Source organism: Muscardinus avellanarius, assembly GCF_963383645.1.
Source record: "Muscardinus avellanarius genome assembly, chromosome: 11".
Lineage (NCBI taxonomy): Eukaryota > Metazoa > Chordata > Mammalia > Rodentia > Gliridae > Muscardinus > Muscardinus avellanarius.
This window is the reverse complement of record NC_137797.1, coordinates 28,286,239-28,305,570: the sequence shown is the minus strand read 5'-3', so window position 1 is coordinate 28,305,570 and position 19,332 is coordinate 28,286,239. Positions and strand designations below refer to the sequence as shown.

General features: G+C 46.1%; 1 protein-coding gene across 1 annotated transcript in view; it reads left to right on the top strand.

Annotated features, from left to right (window-relative positions):
• The window catches only part of PLXNC1 (plexin C1), a gene marked incomplete at both ends in the record, with an annotated part of 173,198 nt that overhangs the window by 41,800 nt on the left and 112,066 nt on the right, over positions 1–19,332 (top strand). The window contains 2 exons of the mRNA XM_080705775.1: positions 4,219–4,353; positions 8,694–8,794. Coding sequence (XP_080561901.1) covers positions 4,219–4,353; positions 8,694–8,794 — 236 coding nt within the window. The remainder of the gene's footprint in view (positions 1–4,218; positions 4,354–8,693; positions 8,795–19,332) is intronic.

The following is a 19,332-nucleotide window of genomic DNA, read 5'->3' as shown; positions in this document are numbered from 1 at the left end:
TAAAATGACTTTTAATGACCTTTTTCACCTCCCTTGGGATCTAACTGCTTCTGTTTTAAAAAGAGATTTTTTTTTTTTACAGTCAGATTGAATCTATTTGGTTAGTGAGATTGACTTTTGCAGAGCTGCTACCAAATTTGGTGAGCGGTCCAGAGGATTAGTTGCACGGAATCCACCTGGGCTTGAGCAGAGCCCATGATAGAATGAAGGTTCTGATCACAGACTCAGGAACAGCTGCTGGAGCGGTGTGGGGAGGCACTCCACGCGCCCAAAAAAGAGCCCGTGGTTAAACAGCAAATGCCTGGTTGCCATCAGGATGTGTAGGTAGAGGGTTATTATTACTGTTGTTGTTATTGTTATTATTATTATTGCTGTTGTTGATTTGGTTTTGGGGATTGAACCCGGGGGCATTTTACACTCCCAGCCCATTCATTCATTCATTCATTCATTCATTCATTTGTGTGTGTGTGTGTGTGTGTGTGTGTGTGTGTGTGTGTGTGTGTGTGGTATTGGGGCTCCTGGAAGCCCTTCTACCTCCGGGCTACACTCCCAGACCTATTTTATACTTTTTTTAAATTTGGAAACAGGTTCTTAAGCCAGCGTGCTGACTTTGAACCTGCGCGATCCTCCTGTCTCCGCCTCCCAAGCGTGGGGATTACAAGCGTGCGCCATCACGCCCGGCCATTCATTCATTTTTTGAAATAGGGTCTCACTAAGTTGCTGAGGCTGGCCTCAAACTTTCTATCTTCCTGTTTCAGCCTCCCAAATACTTACTATGATTGGAGGTGTGTGCCACCATGCCTAGCTAGGAATATTATCTTTTATAGGCATATTAATAATCAGTAGATACATGCAAATAGCTTTGTCTGGAAAACATCTCAGGTGCCAATATTTTTTTCTTTTCAAACCCAATGTAATTGATGTCCACAATGTTAGAAATGTGAATTTAGATAATATATCTAGATTTATTCCAGTTGACAAAATGTTGGCACCTTTGCTTTTCAAAGTAGCAGGTGAAGGCCGGGCGTGGTGGCGCACGCTTGTAATCCCTGTGCTTGGGAGGCGGAGACAGGAGGATCGCGCTGGTTCAAAGCTAGCCTTGCTGGCTTAAGAGATCCTGTTTCCAAATAAAAGTATATATTAAAAAAAATAGGTCTAGAAGTGTAGCCCAGAGGTAGAAGGGTTTCCAGTACCACCAAAAAAAAAAAAAAAGTAGCAGGTGAAGAGATAAGGTAGGAACCACATCTTAATAATTGCACAAGGAGCCTGCCATGTGGTATAGATTATTATCTGTAGAGTGTTGATTATGTAGCAAGCAATTAAGAATTTCATAATTCTTAATTTGATTCTTATAAAACCTAACAAGAAGAAAGGCAGCACTAGCCCCATCCTAGAGATGAGGAAATTGAGGCCCAGAGAGTTAAGAAAGTGGCTGGTTAAGAGTAGCACAGCTACTTAAAGGGCAGAGCCAGGATGCAAACTCAAACCTGAGCCGCCTTTCCATTTCCATGGGTTACTTTATTTTTAGTTTTTGCTACTGGAGGTTCAATCCAGAGGCATTCTACCTCCAGGCCTTTTTATTTTTTTCTTTGAAACAGTCTTGCTAAGTTGCTGGGGGTTCTCACTGAGTTGCTGAGGCTGGTCCTGTCTCAGCTTCCCAACTACTGGGATTATAGGTGTGTGCCCCCACAGCCAGCTTCAGGATCCATTTCCCCCAGGATCACAGTCATAGTCTCACAACCAGCGTTCAGACTCTTCAGACCTGCGGTGCAGCCCCTGCCTTATCACCATGGCCCCCATGTGGTCGACAGTCTCACTGCCTCAATTCAAAAAGCTTGACCACATGACTTAGAGGAAGGCAGATTTATTTGCTCACAGTTTTTGGAGATTTCAGGGCTCAGTCCATGTGAGTACAGGGTCTGTGGATCTCAGGGCATGGACCGACCCAGGAAACAGGGAGAGGAAGAGCAAAGGCTCAGTTGTTTAATTATGGAGACTGGAAGCTAGAGAGCAAATAAACAAGGGGGTTCTAAGACAAGAGCACAGTTCCCAAGGCCACAACCCCAGGGACCCCACCTTCTCCAGTCACACCCCAGCTGCCTGTGTTACCACCCAGGAAATCCATTACAGTGGCTTTACCACCGATGAGATTACAACTCTCATGACTACTTACATCAGTTCTGAGCTCTTCAGGGGACATTCTGTATCTAAACATAACATCACCCCTCTGTGCAAGGCCCTGAAAAATTTCCTCTCTCCCACCTACAGTAAAAATAAAATCCTTACATGGGTCCTCAAAACCCAGTGTCATCCAGCCCCTGTCAGCTCACTGCCTTGGTGCCCACCCTCCCTGACCCGCTCTGCTGTCCACCCTCTGCACCTGCTCTGTTCAGACCTTACAGTCCACCCTCTGTGCTCTGCTCTGTTCAGACCTTACTGTCCACCCTCTGCGCTCTGCTCTGTTCAGACCTTACAGTCCATCCTCTGCACCTGCTCTGTTCAGACCTTACTGTCCACCCTCTGTGCTCTGCTCTGTTCAGACCTTACTGTCCACCCTCTGCGCTCTGCTCTGTTCAGACCTTACTGTCTACCCTCTGCACCTGCTCTGCTCCAGCTTCACCGCTCACCTCCCACGTTAGGGCCTTCCTACTGGCAGGGCCTCCTTTACAAACACATTTGATCTAGAAATCGAAACTCAACCCCTATCTCCCGCAAGTTTCTAAATAAATGTCACCTTCTCAATAAGACCTGCCCTGAGCATGCCTTCCCCAGCAACTCGCCTTAAGTTATGTTAACCTGTTTTTCTCATCCCTTGTTACGGTATTTTTACAGTTCACTTTTTCATTGTTGAATGTCTGTCACCACTCCCTTACACACACACACACACACACACACACACACACACACACACACACACGTCTCACGTTCTGAGGACAGGCTCTCTCTCTGTGCCCCATTTTCCAAACACCTGGAGCAGTGTCTGACCCACAGTGGGTGTTTAGTAGATGTTTGTTGACTGAAGATGAGTGAAACTCAGGTGACCAGTTTTATAGCCACTGAATACCAATTCACATGTGCTTTTATTTTATTTGCCTTTTTGTACCTGTTAGTAAGTCATCTGGGTTACTTTATTTTTAGTTTTTGCTACTGGAGGTTCAATCCAGAGGCATTCTACCTCCATACCTTTTTATTTTTTTCTTTGAAACAGTCTTGCTAAGTTGCTGGGGGTTCTCACTGAGTTGCTGAGGCTGGTCCTGTCTCATCTTCCCAAGTACTGAGATTATAGGTGTGTGCCCCCACAGCCAGCTTCAGGATTACTTTAAAATGTATGACTGTGAGCAGGCATGTTGGCGCATGTCTGTAATCCCAGTATGTGGGAGGCTGAGACAGAGACATCACAGGTTCAAGGACAGCCTCAGCAACTTAGTGAGACTCTCAGTAACCTAGCAAGACTGTTTCAAAACAACAACAAAAAAAATTGCTGGGTGTGATGGCACACGCTTGTAATCTTAGTACTTGGGAGGTGGAGACGGGAGGATTGCAGGTTTGCAGCCAGCCTCAGCTACTTAGCAAGGCCCTCTACTACTTAGTGAAAACTTGTTTCAAAATAAAAGAAAAAAAATGACTGGGGGTGTAGCTCAGAGGTAGAATGCCCTTGGATTCAATTCCCAGTAACACAAAAATAATAAATAAATAAATAAATAAATAAATAAATAAATAAATAAATATTTTTAAAAGCTAGAGAAAGCTAAGAGGTAGAATGCCTCTGGGTCCAATATCCAATACAAAAAAATAAAACAAACAAAAATGCAGGACTGTAGAATAACCCATGCAAATATATGTTGAGAAGCTACTACCTTTAGTTTCGAGGTCGCTCTTAGCACAATATTAATGAAGCTGTTACATGTGGCTTCTGATAGGGCCAGATGTGGCCAGGAGTTGTGGACCACAGCTTCCACAGATGAGAATACTAACCTGGCACTGTAGAGTAGCTTGTTTTGTTTGTTAGTTTTGGGTGATTTTGTCCCCTGCAAAAGCAGATATAGTGTGCTTGTTATTGTCAGCCTTATTGAAGCTTGAGATGTGATTGAGGAATGTAGTACCTTAAGTTAAGCAATGCATAGTCTGGATGTGGCTTCAGCATTAAGCTACAAGTTTTGGTACTCTGCTATTCAAAATGGTTAATAGAAATTGTATTTCTTGTTTTGAAAAAAATAGGTTATTCTTGGTGAGAATTGGACTTCAAATTGCCCAGAGGTTATCTATGAAATTAAGGAAGAAACACCTGTTTTCTATAAACTCGTTCCTGATCCAGTAAAGAATATCTACATCTATCTGACAGCTGGGAAAGAGGTAGGTAGAAATGAAGCTATTGCTTCTGACTTATGAATAAAAATTATTTAATTGATGTCATTACCTAGTGGCGAAGCTTTTACTTTGAACTTCAGAGTTTAAACACGGCTACAGGCTTCAAGAAGGCCCACAGTGGTTCACGGGCGTGGAATTAAAAACCTTACAGACTGTCAGTAAGTAAGCAAGAAATATTACCTATTTAGACAATTTTATTATTGGCTATATTTTCCAGTGCCAAGTTTTCCAGAGGAGGGTGTGCTTGCAAATGGGCACATAATCAGCAAGGTAACTGAATTTACACATTTATTGTGTGAGCATTGAACGGTTAGATGCATTTATGAATATGCCCAATGGGACCGGGTTTGAAGTTTGGGGTTAATATCAGGGCACAGTCTCATACACATTCATGAACCAGGAAATATATGGCACTCGCCCTCCTTCCCTTAATCTATCTGGCTGTTTTAGTTATTCTTCTTGCTTCTGCTCACTGAAATAAAAACAATACCTCTTAAACCTTTTCTTCATCTTACAAACTGCTTTCTCCAAGGGAAGGGGGAAGAAACTAATTTTTACTGGTTCCCTTCTGACTATGTGCAGGTCACTGTTGTTTATATGGTCTCTCTATAGATGCAGGTCATACACACATAGAATAATAAAGAATGCTAATGAAGTGTGTTTGTAATTTAATGAGATGAGGTTACTCTCTGTATAGGAAGAATCGAAGACTTGGAGAGTTAAATAACTAGGTCAAAAATATTATTTATGGTTGGGCGTGGTGGCGCATGCTTGTAATCCCCACGCTTGGGAGGCAGAGACAGGAGGGTCACACTGGTTCGAAGCAGCCTCGTTGGCTTAAGAGACCCTGTTTCCAAATAAAAATATAAAATGGGTCTGGGAGTCTAGCCCAGAGGTATAAGGGTTTCCAGGAACCCCAGTACCACCAAAGAAAAATATATTATTTATGTAAATACAAATCTTTCTGAGGGTTAGGGCTCAGACTCTTCTTCAATCCTAAAGCCTGTGATCAATGAGAACTGGGGATGATATCCAGGGGTATTCTACCTCTGAGCTACACCTCCAGCCCTATTTTTTATTCTTTTTTATTTGGAAACAGGTCTCACTAAGTTGCAAAGGGCTTCACTAAGTAGGTGAGGCTGTCCTCCAATCACATCCTCCTGTCTCAGTCCCCTGAAATTCTGGGATTACAAGCATGCAACACCATGCCCAGCTATTATTATTATTATTATTATTATTATTATTATTATTATCTTGCATGTGGTACTAAGGATTAAACTCAGAGGTATTCTACCTCTGAGCTATACCCCCCCAGACCTTTTTATTGTTTTGTTTCAAAACAGGGTCTCCCTAGGTTACTGAGATGCTCATTCCATTGCTGAGCCTGTCCTTGAACCTGTGATCCTCCTGTCTCAGCCTCTCAAGTACTGGGATCACAGGCCTGCTGCACCACGTCCAGCTTGAGTCTTAGTAACTTATATCATGGCTGTACCCAATACCTGCAGCACACTGCCATTTCCTCCCCTCCCTTCCAGTCATTCTAAGGAGAATTATCAATGACAGGGATCTACATGTGCCTTTTTGAATCACAGAATAGATGTTCCAGCACTTTGTGATTTCTGATATTGTTAAAAAGGCCATCTTGCTCTTTGCATGTTGAAGACAGTTATGTCGACACAGAGATGACCACATCTGAGTCTTCTGCTGCCTTGGGAGTTTGTTGTTTACTCAACAAACTGTGTATATTAGGTAACAATTCCCATTCCTTGGCTTTATTTATCCAGAATATCTCAAAACTGCCAGCCAGAGAACTGACTGTGCCATCACACAGAGCTGATAAAATTCCAACCCCCAGAGCAAAGACACTGGAAGCCTAGCTTAATCTGTGTGTGTCTTTCCACTTAGCTTTTAAAAAATATTGTTCATAGCTCAGAAACCCCCATGACCTCTGTCATGGATAGTAATTGAACCCTAGAACCTGGGACTCTAGGCTGGAAACCACTGTGAAAGCCACCAGTGGTTGACAGTTCTCACTTTCTAGGAGACCAAGAGTTCTAGCCTCTGGTTTGCAAAGCCTGACGTCCTGGGGAGAGTTTGCTCTGGGCATCCAAACTGATCGCCCCTCTGTTCTTCAGAGGATTATTGCTAGAGATCTATTGACTCTGGTTGAGCAAATGTGACCCCTAGAGAGGCAAAACTCAAAAAATGTCCTTTCCTACATTCTTAAAAAGATAATAACAGCCAGCCAGGCATGGTGGCACACGTTTGTAATCCCCGTGCTTGGGAGGCGGAGACAGGAGGATCATGCAGGTTCGAAGCCAGCCGTACTGGCTTAAGAGATCCTGTTTCCAAATAAAAAAATATAAAATAGGTCTGGGAAGGTAGCCCGGAGGTAGAAGAGTTCCATCTCCAGTACCACCACCAAAAAAAAAAAAAAAAAAAAAAAAAAAAAAAAAAAAAAAGAGAGAGAGAGAGAGATAATAACAGCCAAATTAATGTCATGGGAAATCCATGACACAGTAAATGTGGCCGTTAAGCATAATCCTATGGAGACAAATGCATTGATGTGGAATAAATAATCACTATAGTGTGTTATAAAGTTAGAGAACAGGTCAAATGTACAATGTATACTGTCCTCTCTTTTACATAGATCTATATTTGTGTGTTTACACACATTGAGTGATCGTTCTTAGAGAATGTTCTAGAGACTCATATTCTACTGAATATCTGAGTAGTGGTCCTGTGACTGCTGGCTACTTACTATGCCCCCTTGAAGTCCTGTGATGCCCAGCATATTCCAGGCTCTCAGAAACCTGTGCCAAGGAAACCTATTTGGCCTTTTCGTCTCAGGCTTCATGTATGTTGGACGGTGGAATCCTTTCCCACACATAATAGCAATGGCCAGTATTTATGACACATATTATATTATATGGTTCAGACAATGTTCGTAATAACCTCATGAAGTTGGCTGTACCATCACCGATTTACAGGTGAGGAAACGAGGTTCGAGAGATTACCTGACACTTACCAAAGTCCCTCAGAATTATCCAGATGTTTTGCGAGTGACAAGGAATCTGCACATCCTGGCTGATTCTGCGTTCTCAGTGAAGTCAGCCCGAACCCGCAGGCTCCTCCTCAGGATATTCCGTGTTCCTCACAGATTCCTTCTAGAACTCTCCATCTCTCCAATTTTCTTAAATGCTTACTTATGTGGCATGTGCAGCCTCCCCGCAGAGTGAGTTCCACAAGTTCCCTTACTTTCTGCTGTGAGATTTGGCCTTCAGAAAATGTGCTGGGTGACCCTCAGGTACTCCGGGCCTCACACCATCCCCTCTGAGCCTCAGCTGAGGCTGCAAATGGGGCTGCTCTGGGGGCTCCTGTTTCCTGACACCTGAGAGAGGCAGCTGGAGGGGCAGGGCCGTGATCTGAATCTTCCCCCCGCCCGCCCCTGTTTCTTCAGTTTTCATTTCTAGTAGAGTAGGTGGGAGCAGGCTGGGAGCTGGGGAGCCGGAGCTCCCCCTGACGGGCCTGGGGCCCGATCCAGTGCTCACGCTCGCCCTCCTGGGGTAGCCAGATGCTGTTCCCAAAGGCTCCTCTCCAAAATACCCCTGACCACACACTGGCTGTCCCCGGATGACAACCAGGTGATCTGATTCCGTGATCCATATGGAAATCATTAGCAGATCAGAAGCCAAATGTGGGTCAAGCTCACGTGATAGAGCTCTAGGTCCCAACCCAGACGTGCAGGAATCTCGGTGGCAGGTGAGTTTGGGATTACAGTCATTCCTTAGTACTCCAGGGATTGGTTCCAGGAACAACCCGGGATACCCAAAACCATGCATTCAAGTCCCTCATATAAAATTTTCATATAAAATTTTCATATAACCTCCGAACTTCTTTCCATGTACTTTAAATCATCCTTAGATACTTATAATGCATAAGACAATGTCAAAACTACATAAAATAGCTGTTATACTGTATTTAGGTAATATTGAGAAGGAAAAGTGTAATGAGCATGTACAGACACAATTTTTTTTTTTTTTTGCTCCAAATATTTTCAGTGGGTGGATGGTTGAATTTAGAGCCGTGGAGCCTGCAGACAGGGAGGGCTGACCATATGTACTTTCTAAAGCTCCCCAGGTGATTTTTACAGGAGGACTGCCTCATCTCCTCCAACTTGAGACCTGCCGCCCGGTGCTACCGTGGGAACGTTCAGAGTTCAAGTTGATAAATGTCCTCTTTGTGGCCTTTGTCAGATAAGGTGGTGTAGGTGTTCCTGGCGTTGCTTATGATTCCATCTGAACCGCTGTCATCTTTATTTTTAGGTGAGGAGAATTCGTGTTGCAAACTGCAGTAAACACAAATCCTGTCGGGAGTGCTTAGCAGCGGCGGACCCCCACTGTGGCTGGTGCCATTCGCTCCAAAGGTATTTCCTGAATCCTCTCTCAACAGCTCACATTTTGAAGAAGGTGTGCGGAACACAACACCTGTTGCCCTACTTTAGCCACCCGCGCCAGAGACGTGGCGACACGCGTCTCATATGCTCCTAGAATTTCACAGTGCGGCTCTAATTAATACCTGAGGATTAATTAATACCAGCCATGTCAGTGCTCCAGATCGCTTGACCTGGGCCACTCAGGGTCACTGGATCTGGGGACCAGAGGGGGCGTGTCCTCCACATCAAGGGGGGAGAGGCCAGAGGAGGCAGATTTGCTTTTACTTTCTACAGAGTTCCTCGAGAGGAGAGAGACAGACAGACAGAGACAGAGACAGAGACAGACATGTAAAAGGTTCTCCCTTGGAGCAGATAAAAGACTAGGGATGTTTGAAAATTTTCAGATGAATCCTCATCATGTCATGTATCCTGTGTGCTCTGTGGAAGCCCCGATTATTGATGGCGCTGTCTCCTCAAGCGCCATACAGCTGTGGGCCTGATGTACAATCTCGGTCTCCAGGCAGAATCTGCCCAGCCTGGTCTTGAATTACGATGCACACGACCCATCTAGGCTCAGGGGCGACTTGTAGCGCCTTCCTCCCCATGGCAGTTCTTAGCGGCAGCAGCGGTGGCGTCTCTGGGACCAGCCTGGTTGGATTCGCTGTTGCCATGACAACCCAGTACTCCGGCTCTTGCTATGGAAGCGAGGAGGAGAGAGCCTTAGCTGCAGCTCAGGCAGAAAAGGGGGAGAAAAATCAAACATGTAAGGGGTGTCTGTCAGTTTGGTGCTTTGGGTTTTTAAAGGATAAGAAAGAATAGAGCAGGTGAAGTGATACTTGAGACTGGGCAAGGGGGTAGCTGGGGAAAGACTGGAGGACCAGGAAGCAAATTGGAGAGCTCACAGAGGAGGAAGCCAGGAAAATTGAAGGGAGAGGGGGAGATACAGTACAAGCAAGAGGTTCAGGAAACAAACTAAAAATACAGGGATGGAATTAATTAAGAGTTCATGGAGGAAGTCACAATTCAAGCTGCTGCAAGAAGAGCGATCGCCCTCGCTCTGTCTGCACCTCTTTATGGGGCTGTTTCCATCAGAGCCACTGGCAGACAAAAGAAGCCAGCCCAGGAAAATTCTCATGAATAATTGTAATTGGGTGGAAACCTTTTTCTTCTCGTCGCCTGCTCAAGACGAGAGTTTAAGAAATTAACCGATCACGGCCAGCATTGTATCACTGCACACCCACTGAGCGGTCTTGCCATATAATCCTTTAGATCCATTTCATTTATGTAGCTTCTCTGAATTCGTAGAGCTAAGTGCAGGAGTCAATTCAGTGATGATGGGGATGACCGCGGTGATTAAATAACCACATGCAGCTAGTTCAACAAGCTCAGGTCTGGAGGTGAAGGGAGATGTCCAAGCTGGTGGTAGGGACTTGGGAGTTGGTTGGATCTTATGGTACTCGCAGAAGTCTTACGATCAGACTGGAGAAGGAGCATCAGTTGAGGAGAGAAGTTCAAGAGCTGAGCATTGAGGTACTATAATATCTAGGGGCCAGAGAGAAGGAAGGAAAACGGGAAAAGAAATGAGGAGAGGGCAGCAGAGAGGGAAGAGGGTGTCATCTCCTACAAGCTAAGGGAAAAGAGGAGGAAGCCATCCACCAAGCCAGATTCTGCTGCGAGGTCCAGCGGAGCTTGGCGGGTGACGATTGGAGGCTGGGACCCAGGTTGCTGCTTGGAGTCGTACTACAGCTCAGCTGCAAAAGACAAGGGGAAGAGAAGAGAACAGCGAGCAGGGACAGTGCCTGAGAGGAGCTTCCCTGGGAAAGGCAGCAGGAGAGTGGAGCAGATGCCGGGGAAGAGGAGTCATCAGTCCCAAGAGTTGGTTTTTTAAGATGTACAAAACGGTGCATTCTTGTGCTGTTGGGAAAATTCCACTAGCAAGGGAAAAGATGATGTTACAAGAGAGAAGAGGCAGAGTCCTGGAGTGTTGTGTTTCAGCAAATGACAGAAAATAGGACGTAGGGAGTGGCAGGGCAGCCAGCCCCAGACAAGAGCACGGCCTGCTCATCCCAGTGATGAGAGGGAAGGTGAGGAGTCTGGGCCTAGGTGCAGGTGGGGGCAGAAGCAGGTGCACATCTTGATACTGCTGACGTCATTGCTAGTGACTCTAGACCAGCGTGAGGTGGGATGGCGGCACTGGAGGTGTGAGGAGAGAAGGAGGGAACAGGAGACAGGCTGAGTAGAGAGGCGGGAACGGAGCGACAGCGTGGTTGCCAGGCAGCATCAGGGCCCATTTGGGGTTGGTGGCCTGACCTTTGAAGCATGGTTTTGCTTTTTCCAAGCCATGTCTAGCTCTAGCAGTGTACTCACAGAGTGGGGAAGAGTTCAATAACAGAGTTGGGATTAGCCAGACGTGGTGGCCCACACTTCTAATCCCAGTGCTTGGGAAGCTGAGACAGGAGGATCGCACAGGTTCAAAGCCAGCCTCGGCTACTTAGTGAGGCTCTCAGCAACTTAGTGAGATCCTGTTTCCAAATAAAGTATAAAATAGGTCTGGGAGTATAGCCCGGAGGTAGAAAAGCCCGTGGGTTCCACCCCCAGTATCACACACAAAAAAAATTAAACAGAGTTAGGAAAAATTCATCAAGAGGGAGAGAACACCAGGGAGCCGAGGTAGCAGATACTGGAGGGACGATGATATTATGTGGAAATTGATGCGTCTGATGGAGGGGGGCCTCTGAGCACCAAGGAGGGATGTGGGGTGCCAGGGTGAGGGGTAGGACTGGAGCACTGGAAAGGTGACAGTGGGAGGACTGGAGCGGGGGAGTCATTGGCACAACAGGGTCTAAGGGATGGCTGTCACTGCAGCGGGGAAGCGGGGATGGAGGACCCATCCTTGGCACAGGAAGGTCAAGAAACTGAGGTGTCGCCAGAGTATTCTGTGGACCTGTGATCTCTTTGGACGTCACAGTCACCAGAAAGGAGGTGTTGGAGAGAAAGGAGCCAAATGGCCAAGAAATGAAGGGCTGGGGCCCGGGCCGGGGAGGTCTGCAGGTGGCCCTAGCAAGGAGAGGTGGGGAGTGGTGTCTGCTGGTGGCTGGAGCTTCAAAGCCCGGGGGGGGGGGCAGGACTAGAAAGAGAAGAAGCAGCTGGAGAGGCAGTAAGACACAATGGGTTACAGAGGACGAGGGGCGGGAGCAGCTGGCCCTTGAGAAGGGTTGGGATGGGGGGGGCTGCTTTCAGCAAGATCCAGAAGGTGAAAGGGGCAAGCAGAGAAGAGGCAGAGGCAGGGACCCCAGGCTGCTCCAGGAGCTGCTGCCTGTTCCTGCCCTGCTCCCTCACCCGGCCCACACTTCTCAAGAAGACCCATTCTCTTAAAGTCTAGACCATTTCATCCACTCCCCGGCTTGATAACCCCGCTGGCTTCCGTCCCCGCACCAGCCCTCACTGCAGCCCAGCCATCTGGGCGGTGCTGCGTCTCTGGCCTCTCCTGCTGCTCTCTGCCTTGTTCATTCCACCTGAACCCCCGACTTTCTTCCAGCCCTGAGAATGCACAACCCTCTCCCTGCCTCAGGGCCTTTGTGCTTGCTCTTTCCTCATTCTGGAATATTTTCCTCCAGACCTTTTTGCAGCTGGCCTTGCTTGACCACCTGATCCTAGAACACACATCTCTCTCCACCTGACTACCCAGTCTTGTCTCCTCCCCTTGTACACAGTACATTGCTCTTGGTCTTTTCTTCATGGCCCAGCATTGTGGCCTTATTTCTCTAACTCTCCTTTTTTGCTACATTAAATATATATATAATCCACATTATACATATTATATATACATGGTATATGTATATATTATACATATACTATAGAAATAGATAATATACTATATAAATATATATATTTATAATTATATATACTATAGAAATAGATAATATGCATATATATTATATATAGCATATAATATACATAACATAAATTTTATGTATATATATATGTATGTGTATATATATATATATATATATATATATATATAAAATATATATGGGGCCAGGGATATAGCTCAGAGGTAGAGTACTTGCCTAGCATGTGAGAGGCCCTGGATTTTATCCCCACCATTACAAAAACAAAACAAATATATATATATATATACACAAATATATATATAAAATATATTTATATGTATATAAAACAAATATATATATATAAATGTATGTTAAATGAGTGAGGTGGGTTGAGCGATTGGTAGCTTGAGTTCTTGGCACGTGAGCCCCGTGCCGTAAGTACTGGAGGACATTCTGGAACCATGGCCCTTCACAGCCACGTCACAGCTCTGGCCTAAGATGAGCTGAAACTAAGCCTCAGGTCTGTGACTCATGTTAAGCTCCCAGTACCATTCAAAATTAGGAATTCTAAAGGGGGATGTTTTCTTATAACTGTAGAGCGTCCCACTGTATTTATTTTAAATGTCACAGATTTATTTAGAAAAATAATTTATTTTTCTCTGTTGAGAAGGTTGAACTTTCTTGTATACATGTCTAGAAAGTGGATTTGGGGGAGAGGAGGGCAGGAAAACGACCTTAACTTCTTTTTGATCGGGTGTTAAGAATAGGCATCCAGTATAAGCAGATAAAAAGCAATTAGATAAACAATGAGCTCTAAAAAGTCTAGTATTTTATTGTTGGAACCTCAAATCCAACCTGTGCTGAATTTGTGTGTGTGGGTGGAAAGCAAATTTCTGCAGGCTGAATATCTTGGGTTTGGAAGCAATTTCTCAGTTTCTCCCATATTGCAAAGCTTAGCACATGTGTTCAGTTATGGATTTCCACAAAACTGGCAATCCCGAACCAATGAACGGGTGAGGTTCCAAAAGTTCATTTGCAACTTTGTTTGGCATGCGGAGTGCATTTTCCCAGAGAAACAATGTCATAAATTAAGAATCAATTCCCCAACCAGACCACAAAATTCAATTTATTTAATTTCAACAAATACTTGTTGAATGCCTACCAAGAGCCCAGTGTGGCAAGTGAGATAGCTAGGTGCTGCTGAGTGCAATTGGATGTCATTCTTGGCTCTAAGGGATGCACACGGTACGGGAGGCAGACCTGTCCATGGCCAACAGTCGTCCACTCAGTCCTGTAGCCAACCACAAATATTTATTAAGCACCTACATTGTGCTAAGCCCTATGCTTAGAACTAGAGATACAGTTCTTTCTTGCCTACATAGAGCTTGCAATCTAGTGAGGAGTATAGATAAATATATCAGTTTAATAATACTGCATAACAAACTACTCCCAAATTTCTTTTTTTTTTAAAATTTTGTACTGGGGAGTAAACTCAGGGGCATTCTATCTCTGAGCTAACTCAACCCTTTTCATTTTTTTTTAAATCTTGAAACGGAATCTTGCTAAGTTGCTAAGAGTCTCACTAAGTTGCTAGGGTTGGCCTTGAACCTGCAGTCCTCCTTTGTCAGCCTCCAGGATTACAACTGTACACTACCATCCCCAGTTCCATTTTTGTCTTTGCAGTACTGTGTATTGAACCCAAGAGCCCTCTACCACTGAGTTATATACCCAGCCATTTTTACATTTTATTTTGAGATAGGGTCTTGCTATGTTGTCCAGGGTGGCCTCAAAATTGCAGTCCTGCCTCAGCCTCCAGAGTCACGGAGATTATAGCTGTGTGCCACCATGCCCATAGATAACTGCCAAAGTCTTACTGGCTTACAAGAACAAATATTTACATTTACTTTTTTTGCTCCCGAGTCCACCAGTCAACTATAGAGAGGAGCACATGGTCTGTACCAAGATGCAAATTGAGTTCAGCCTTACAAGTCTCTCATTCTCTCCATAGTTTTCTAAAGACAGCCAGCAGAAGCAAAAGATACCAAGCTGAGCTATGCTCTATACTCAAAGCTTCTTCTCACAGAAGGTTGACTGATATCCCATTGCTTAAGCAGGCCACATAGCCAAGCCCACTGTCAGCAGGTAGGGAAATATGCTAGACCTGCTCTACTGAGTAGGACACAAGGTGCAGTGACCCAGCAAAGGGCAGCACGGATGTGTGCCCTAGGCAGGAGGAATTGAAGATCTGGGAACAATGATCCAATCTATCTGTAAGTAAAGGAGATGAATTAGACAGAGTGGAGTAGGGCTAGCATAGAGGAAGGATTTCATTGGGGCACATATAAACATTGAACCCAAATTGAAAAGGTTAGGGGAGGCTTCCTGGAGGAAGGAGGGTCTATGCGGAACTAGAAGCATAGGCAGATGTCAGCTAGGTAAAGAGGAGGCCGGGGGAGCGGCCTGGGCAAAGACCAAGGGCGCTAGGAGGCCCGGCCGCAGCTCAGTATGGACAAACACATGGAGGAACAGTGGCATGCTGGGAGGGGAGGGCTCCACAATCGGGCGAGGAGGGGGTCTCGTAGGTCACACGATAGAACCTGGACTTTGTTGGAAGTTTCTCGAGGAGCCACAGCAGGCCTGCCCTAGCGAGTGAACAGGTGAGTCGTGTTTCAGAACAGGCACCCTGGGTGCAGGCAATGGAATTGAGGGGTATCGCTGGGCAACAGTGGATCACCTAGCAGGTGGCTGACCAGGAAGAGGTGGGCACTGAATTAGAGTGGTAGTGCGGTGGTGGGAAGAAGTGGGTAGATTTGACAGCTATTCGGAAGATGGCATGGACAGGACTCGGTGATTAATTGGGTTTCCCCTTGAGTCTGACACACTAAAAATAGGGCCATAAAATGAAAACTAAAATATCAAGGTGGCCCTGGTTTTTCCTGGAGATGTCCTCTTTCTTTCTTTCTTGATCCAAGGACTCACACAAAAAATAAAGCGGTACCCAAGCATCTACTGGATTCTTCCTCTGTCCTAGACCCTGGTTTGGGATCCCAAGTCAGATGAGGAGGAAGCTCGGAGATGCCAGAGCTGGGTGGCAGAGTCTGGGTTATCATTTGCTTATCGGCAGTGCAGGCACCTGGGTGTTGGTGTCACAGGGGAAGGAGTATAGGCAAACAATCTGGCTTGGCTGGCCAGATGGACAGAGATGCTGTTTAATGAGCAGGATGGAGGAGGAGGAGCCTGTTTGGAATGCACAACACTGTTAGCATGAGCAGCACACACAGGCAGAGGAGTGGGGACCCTGAAGTCTGGCTTCTGTGTGGCTCTGCAAGTTCCTTATCTCCTCTGTGCCAAATCTCCTCCTCTGTAAAGCAGGGTTAAGGATAGCATCTACCCCAGAGGGTGGCCCAGAGGATTAAATCAGGTAGCTCGGAGAAGTCCCGTCACAGTGCCTGGCTCAGCGAGCTCTAAAGTGAGGTAGCTATGGCAGAAGCCAAGGGGGTGCCATTATTTATCCCCAAAGTTGGCTTCAGAGAGGCAGTAGCCTTAATATCAGGCCTTGGATATTGTGTAGACTTAGACCAAGGGGAGAGGGGCAGGAGATGTTTTAGGCTGATAAGACAGCTAGGTCATGTCTGTTTAGGGAGTGGCAGATTAGATTTCAACCCTGGGACCCTGGCTTCAGAAGGAAGGAAGGAGATGAGGCTACTGGGTGGGACCAGGATGTGGAGGCTCCCAGTTTAGATTTTATTGGTGTGTGCTGGGAATGCAGTAAAGGGTTGGAGACAAAGGCTTTGTCTTCAAAAGATTTGTGTTTTGTCCAGACGTGGTGGCCTACACTCGTAATCGCAGCATTCCGGAGGTGGAGACCGGAGGATGGCAGAGGATCGTGATTGGTTTGCGGACAGCCTTAGCTACTTAGCGAGGCCCTTTGCAACTCCGTGAGACTCTGTTTCAAAAAATAAGAAGACAAAAAAATAATAGGGCTGGGGGTGTAGCATGGGGGTAGAATACCCCTGGGTTCCATCCCCAGTTCCTCAAAAAAAAAAAAAAAAAGATTTGTGTTTTATTTATTTATGGTGGTACTGGGGTTCCTGGAAGCCCTTCTACCTCCGGGCTATACTCCCAGACCTATTTTTGCATTTTTATTTGGAAACAGGGTCTCCTAAGCCAGCACGCATGGCTGGCTTCGAACCTGCGTGATCCTCCTGTCTCTGCCTCCCAAGCGTGGGGATTACAAGCGTGTGCCACCACGCCCGGCTTGATTTCTGTTTTAAAACTATTATCCTAGCTGGGCAGACACAGTGTCACATGCCTATAATCCCAGTACTTGGGAAACTGAGACAGGAGAATGGCAAGTTAGAAGCCATTCTCAGGAACTTAATGAGACCCTGTTTCAAAGTAAAACATAAAATAGGGCTGGGGGTGTGGCTCAGAGGTAGAACATCCCTGGGTTCAATCTCTAGTACCACCAAATATATATATATATATATATATATATATAAAATTATATACATAATATGTATGTGTGTATATATATATATATATATATATATATATATATATATATGCATGCATGCAAGGGGTTCCCTCTGTGTACTTTGTGAGAGAAAGTTTATCTCACGTCTGTTGCTGAGCCATCTCCTGAGCCACCTTGTCCCCAAATCTTCCACACCTCCGCAGTGCCACCACAGGGCTCTGCTTAAGGTGGTCTTCTGTCCCATAATGGAATCAGGGATGGGTCCTCTTGCAGGAAAGGCCATGTCTGCCTTCATTGTCTGAAAGCTCTCTCCTGGGTGTACACAGAAGATGAAGCCCCTGGGCGTGCTAATAGTGACGTCTCTGGATGCCCCCTCGATTATTCATTTAAACGAGCTATTCCCTCCCCAACTCTTGTTCATGACTCTTCCAAGGTAATGGTCAGAAGGCCTCTGGCAGCCCCTGGTAACTTTTCTGAGGTCTTCTCATGAGACTGTGAAAGAGATCCTTTCTCACCTGGCCCGGCTGCAGGTGGTCCAGCTCTCTCCCCACAGGCGGGCTGAGGCTCTGGAAGTCACAGAAGGGATGTAGACACCGCAGTGAATGTGGAGATCTCAGCGCTCCCATGCCCTTGGTGGGCTGTGGACCCATCCAGCACCCTGCCCTCCTGTCTGTATTCATCCTCAAGAGTCACTAAATCAAGAGCCCTAAGGAGACCTCCCCACACCCATCTGGCTGCATGGTACGTGTGGCCACATTCTTCTGGAGCCCAGCGAGTGTCCTAGGTGGGCTGTGTGTGGCAGAGAGGGCCCTGAGGTGTCTTGGTGTCCTGGAGCTGCCAAAACGAGTTGCTGCAAAGTAGGTGGCTTGAAAGAACATGAACTTATCTCTCCATTCTGGAGGCCAGAAAGCAAGGTGTCTGCAGGACTGGCTCCTGCTGGGGGCCCTGGGGAGGATCTGGCCTCTCCCAGCACCTGGTGTTTTCAGCACAGGGCAGTTTAGCTCCATCTCTGCCTCAGTCTCACGTGACCTCGTCCCTGTGGAGCCTGGATCTCTCCCACCTTTCATCATCATTGCACATCCTAAGTCTGGGATGCCTTCATCTTGGGATCCATGAGGAAGTACATCTGCAAAGACCTTGTTTCCAAATGAGGTGGCATTCTGAGGTTCTGAGTGGGCATATTTCTTGGGGAGGGGGATGCTATTCAACCCATTTCATGAGGGAAGCATAAAATGTGTATGGAAATAGCATGGCCAGTGGCCATTGGTGCCACAAAGTAAAATAAAGCCAAGAAAGGGAATGGAGAAGCTGGGTACAGTGAGGTACACCTGTAATCTTAGTACTTGGAAGACTGAGACAGGAGGGTCACAGGTTTGAGGACAGCCTCAACAATATGGTGAGGTGCTCAGCAAGCTAGTGAGACCCTGTTTCAAAAACAAAAATACAATAAGGAAGAACAAAATTATATCATTTGCAAGAAGATGGAAAGCCCTGGAGAACATTATGTTAAGTGAGATCAGCCAAGCACAGAAGGAGAAGGTACATATGTTTCCTCTAATATGCCCAAACTAGGAAACACAGAGGATACCGTCGGGACTCCAGATAATGGAGGGGAAATACCAGCAAAGTTTGAATGGAAAGATAGGAGAGGAGGAAGGCTGATCTTGATTAATGAGGGTCTACATCTGAACATGTGTAAAATTATGAATAAGACATGGTTAACCTGGACAACCATTGGTGGGAGGGGGGAAGGGAAAACGGGGGCAGGGGGGAGAGGGCATCAAATATAGTTTAAATGTATACTATTTATGTTCAATAAAAAAATTGTTAAAAGGAAAAAAAATACAAAAAGAGCTGGGGGGGGTGTAGCTTGGAGGTAGAATGCTCCTGGTTTCTACCCCCAGGACCACGGAAGGAAGGAAGGAAGGAAGGAAGGAAGGAAGGAAGGAAGGAAATCAATCAGGCAGGCAGGCAGGCAGGAAGGAAGGAAGGAAGGAAGGAGCTGGTTGGAGGTGGGGAGGTTACAGTCTTAAACTGGGGGCCCTGGAAGGCCCCCAGGAACTGACCACCTGAGCCAAGAGCTGAAGGGACACATTCAGCTTTGGTGCTATCCCCCTTCAAAGGTTCTGGCAATATTTGGCAGAGCAGCTAGGAAGCTACTGGGAGAAAAGTGTGTTCTAAGCCTGCACTCCTTCCTCCCTTTGCAATCCGGGACATGT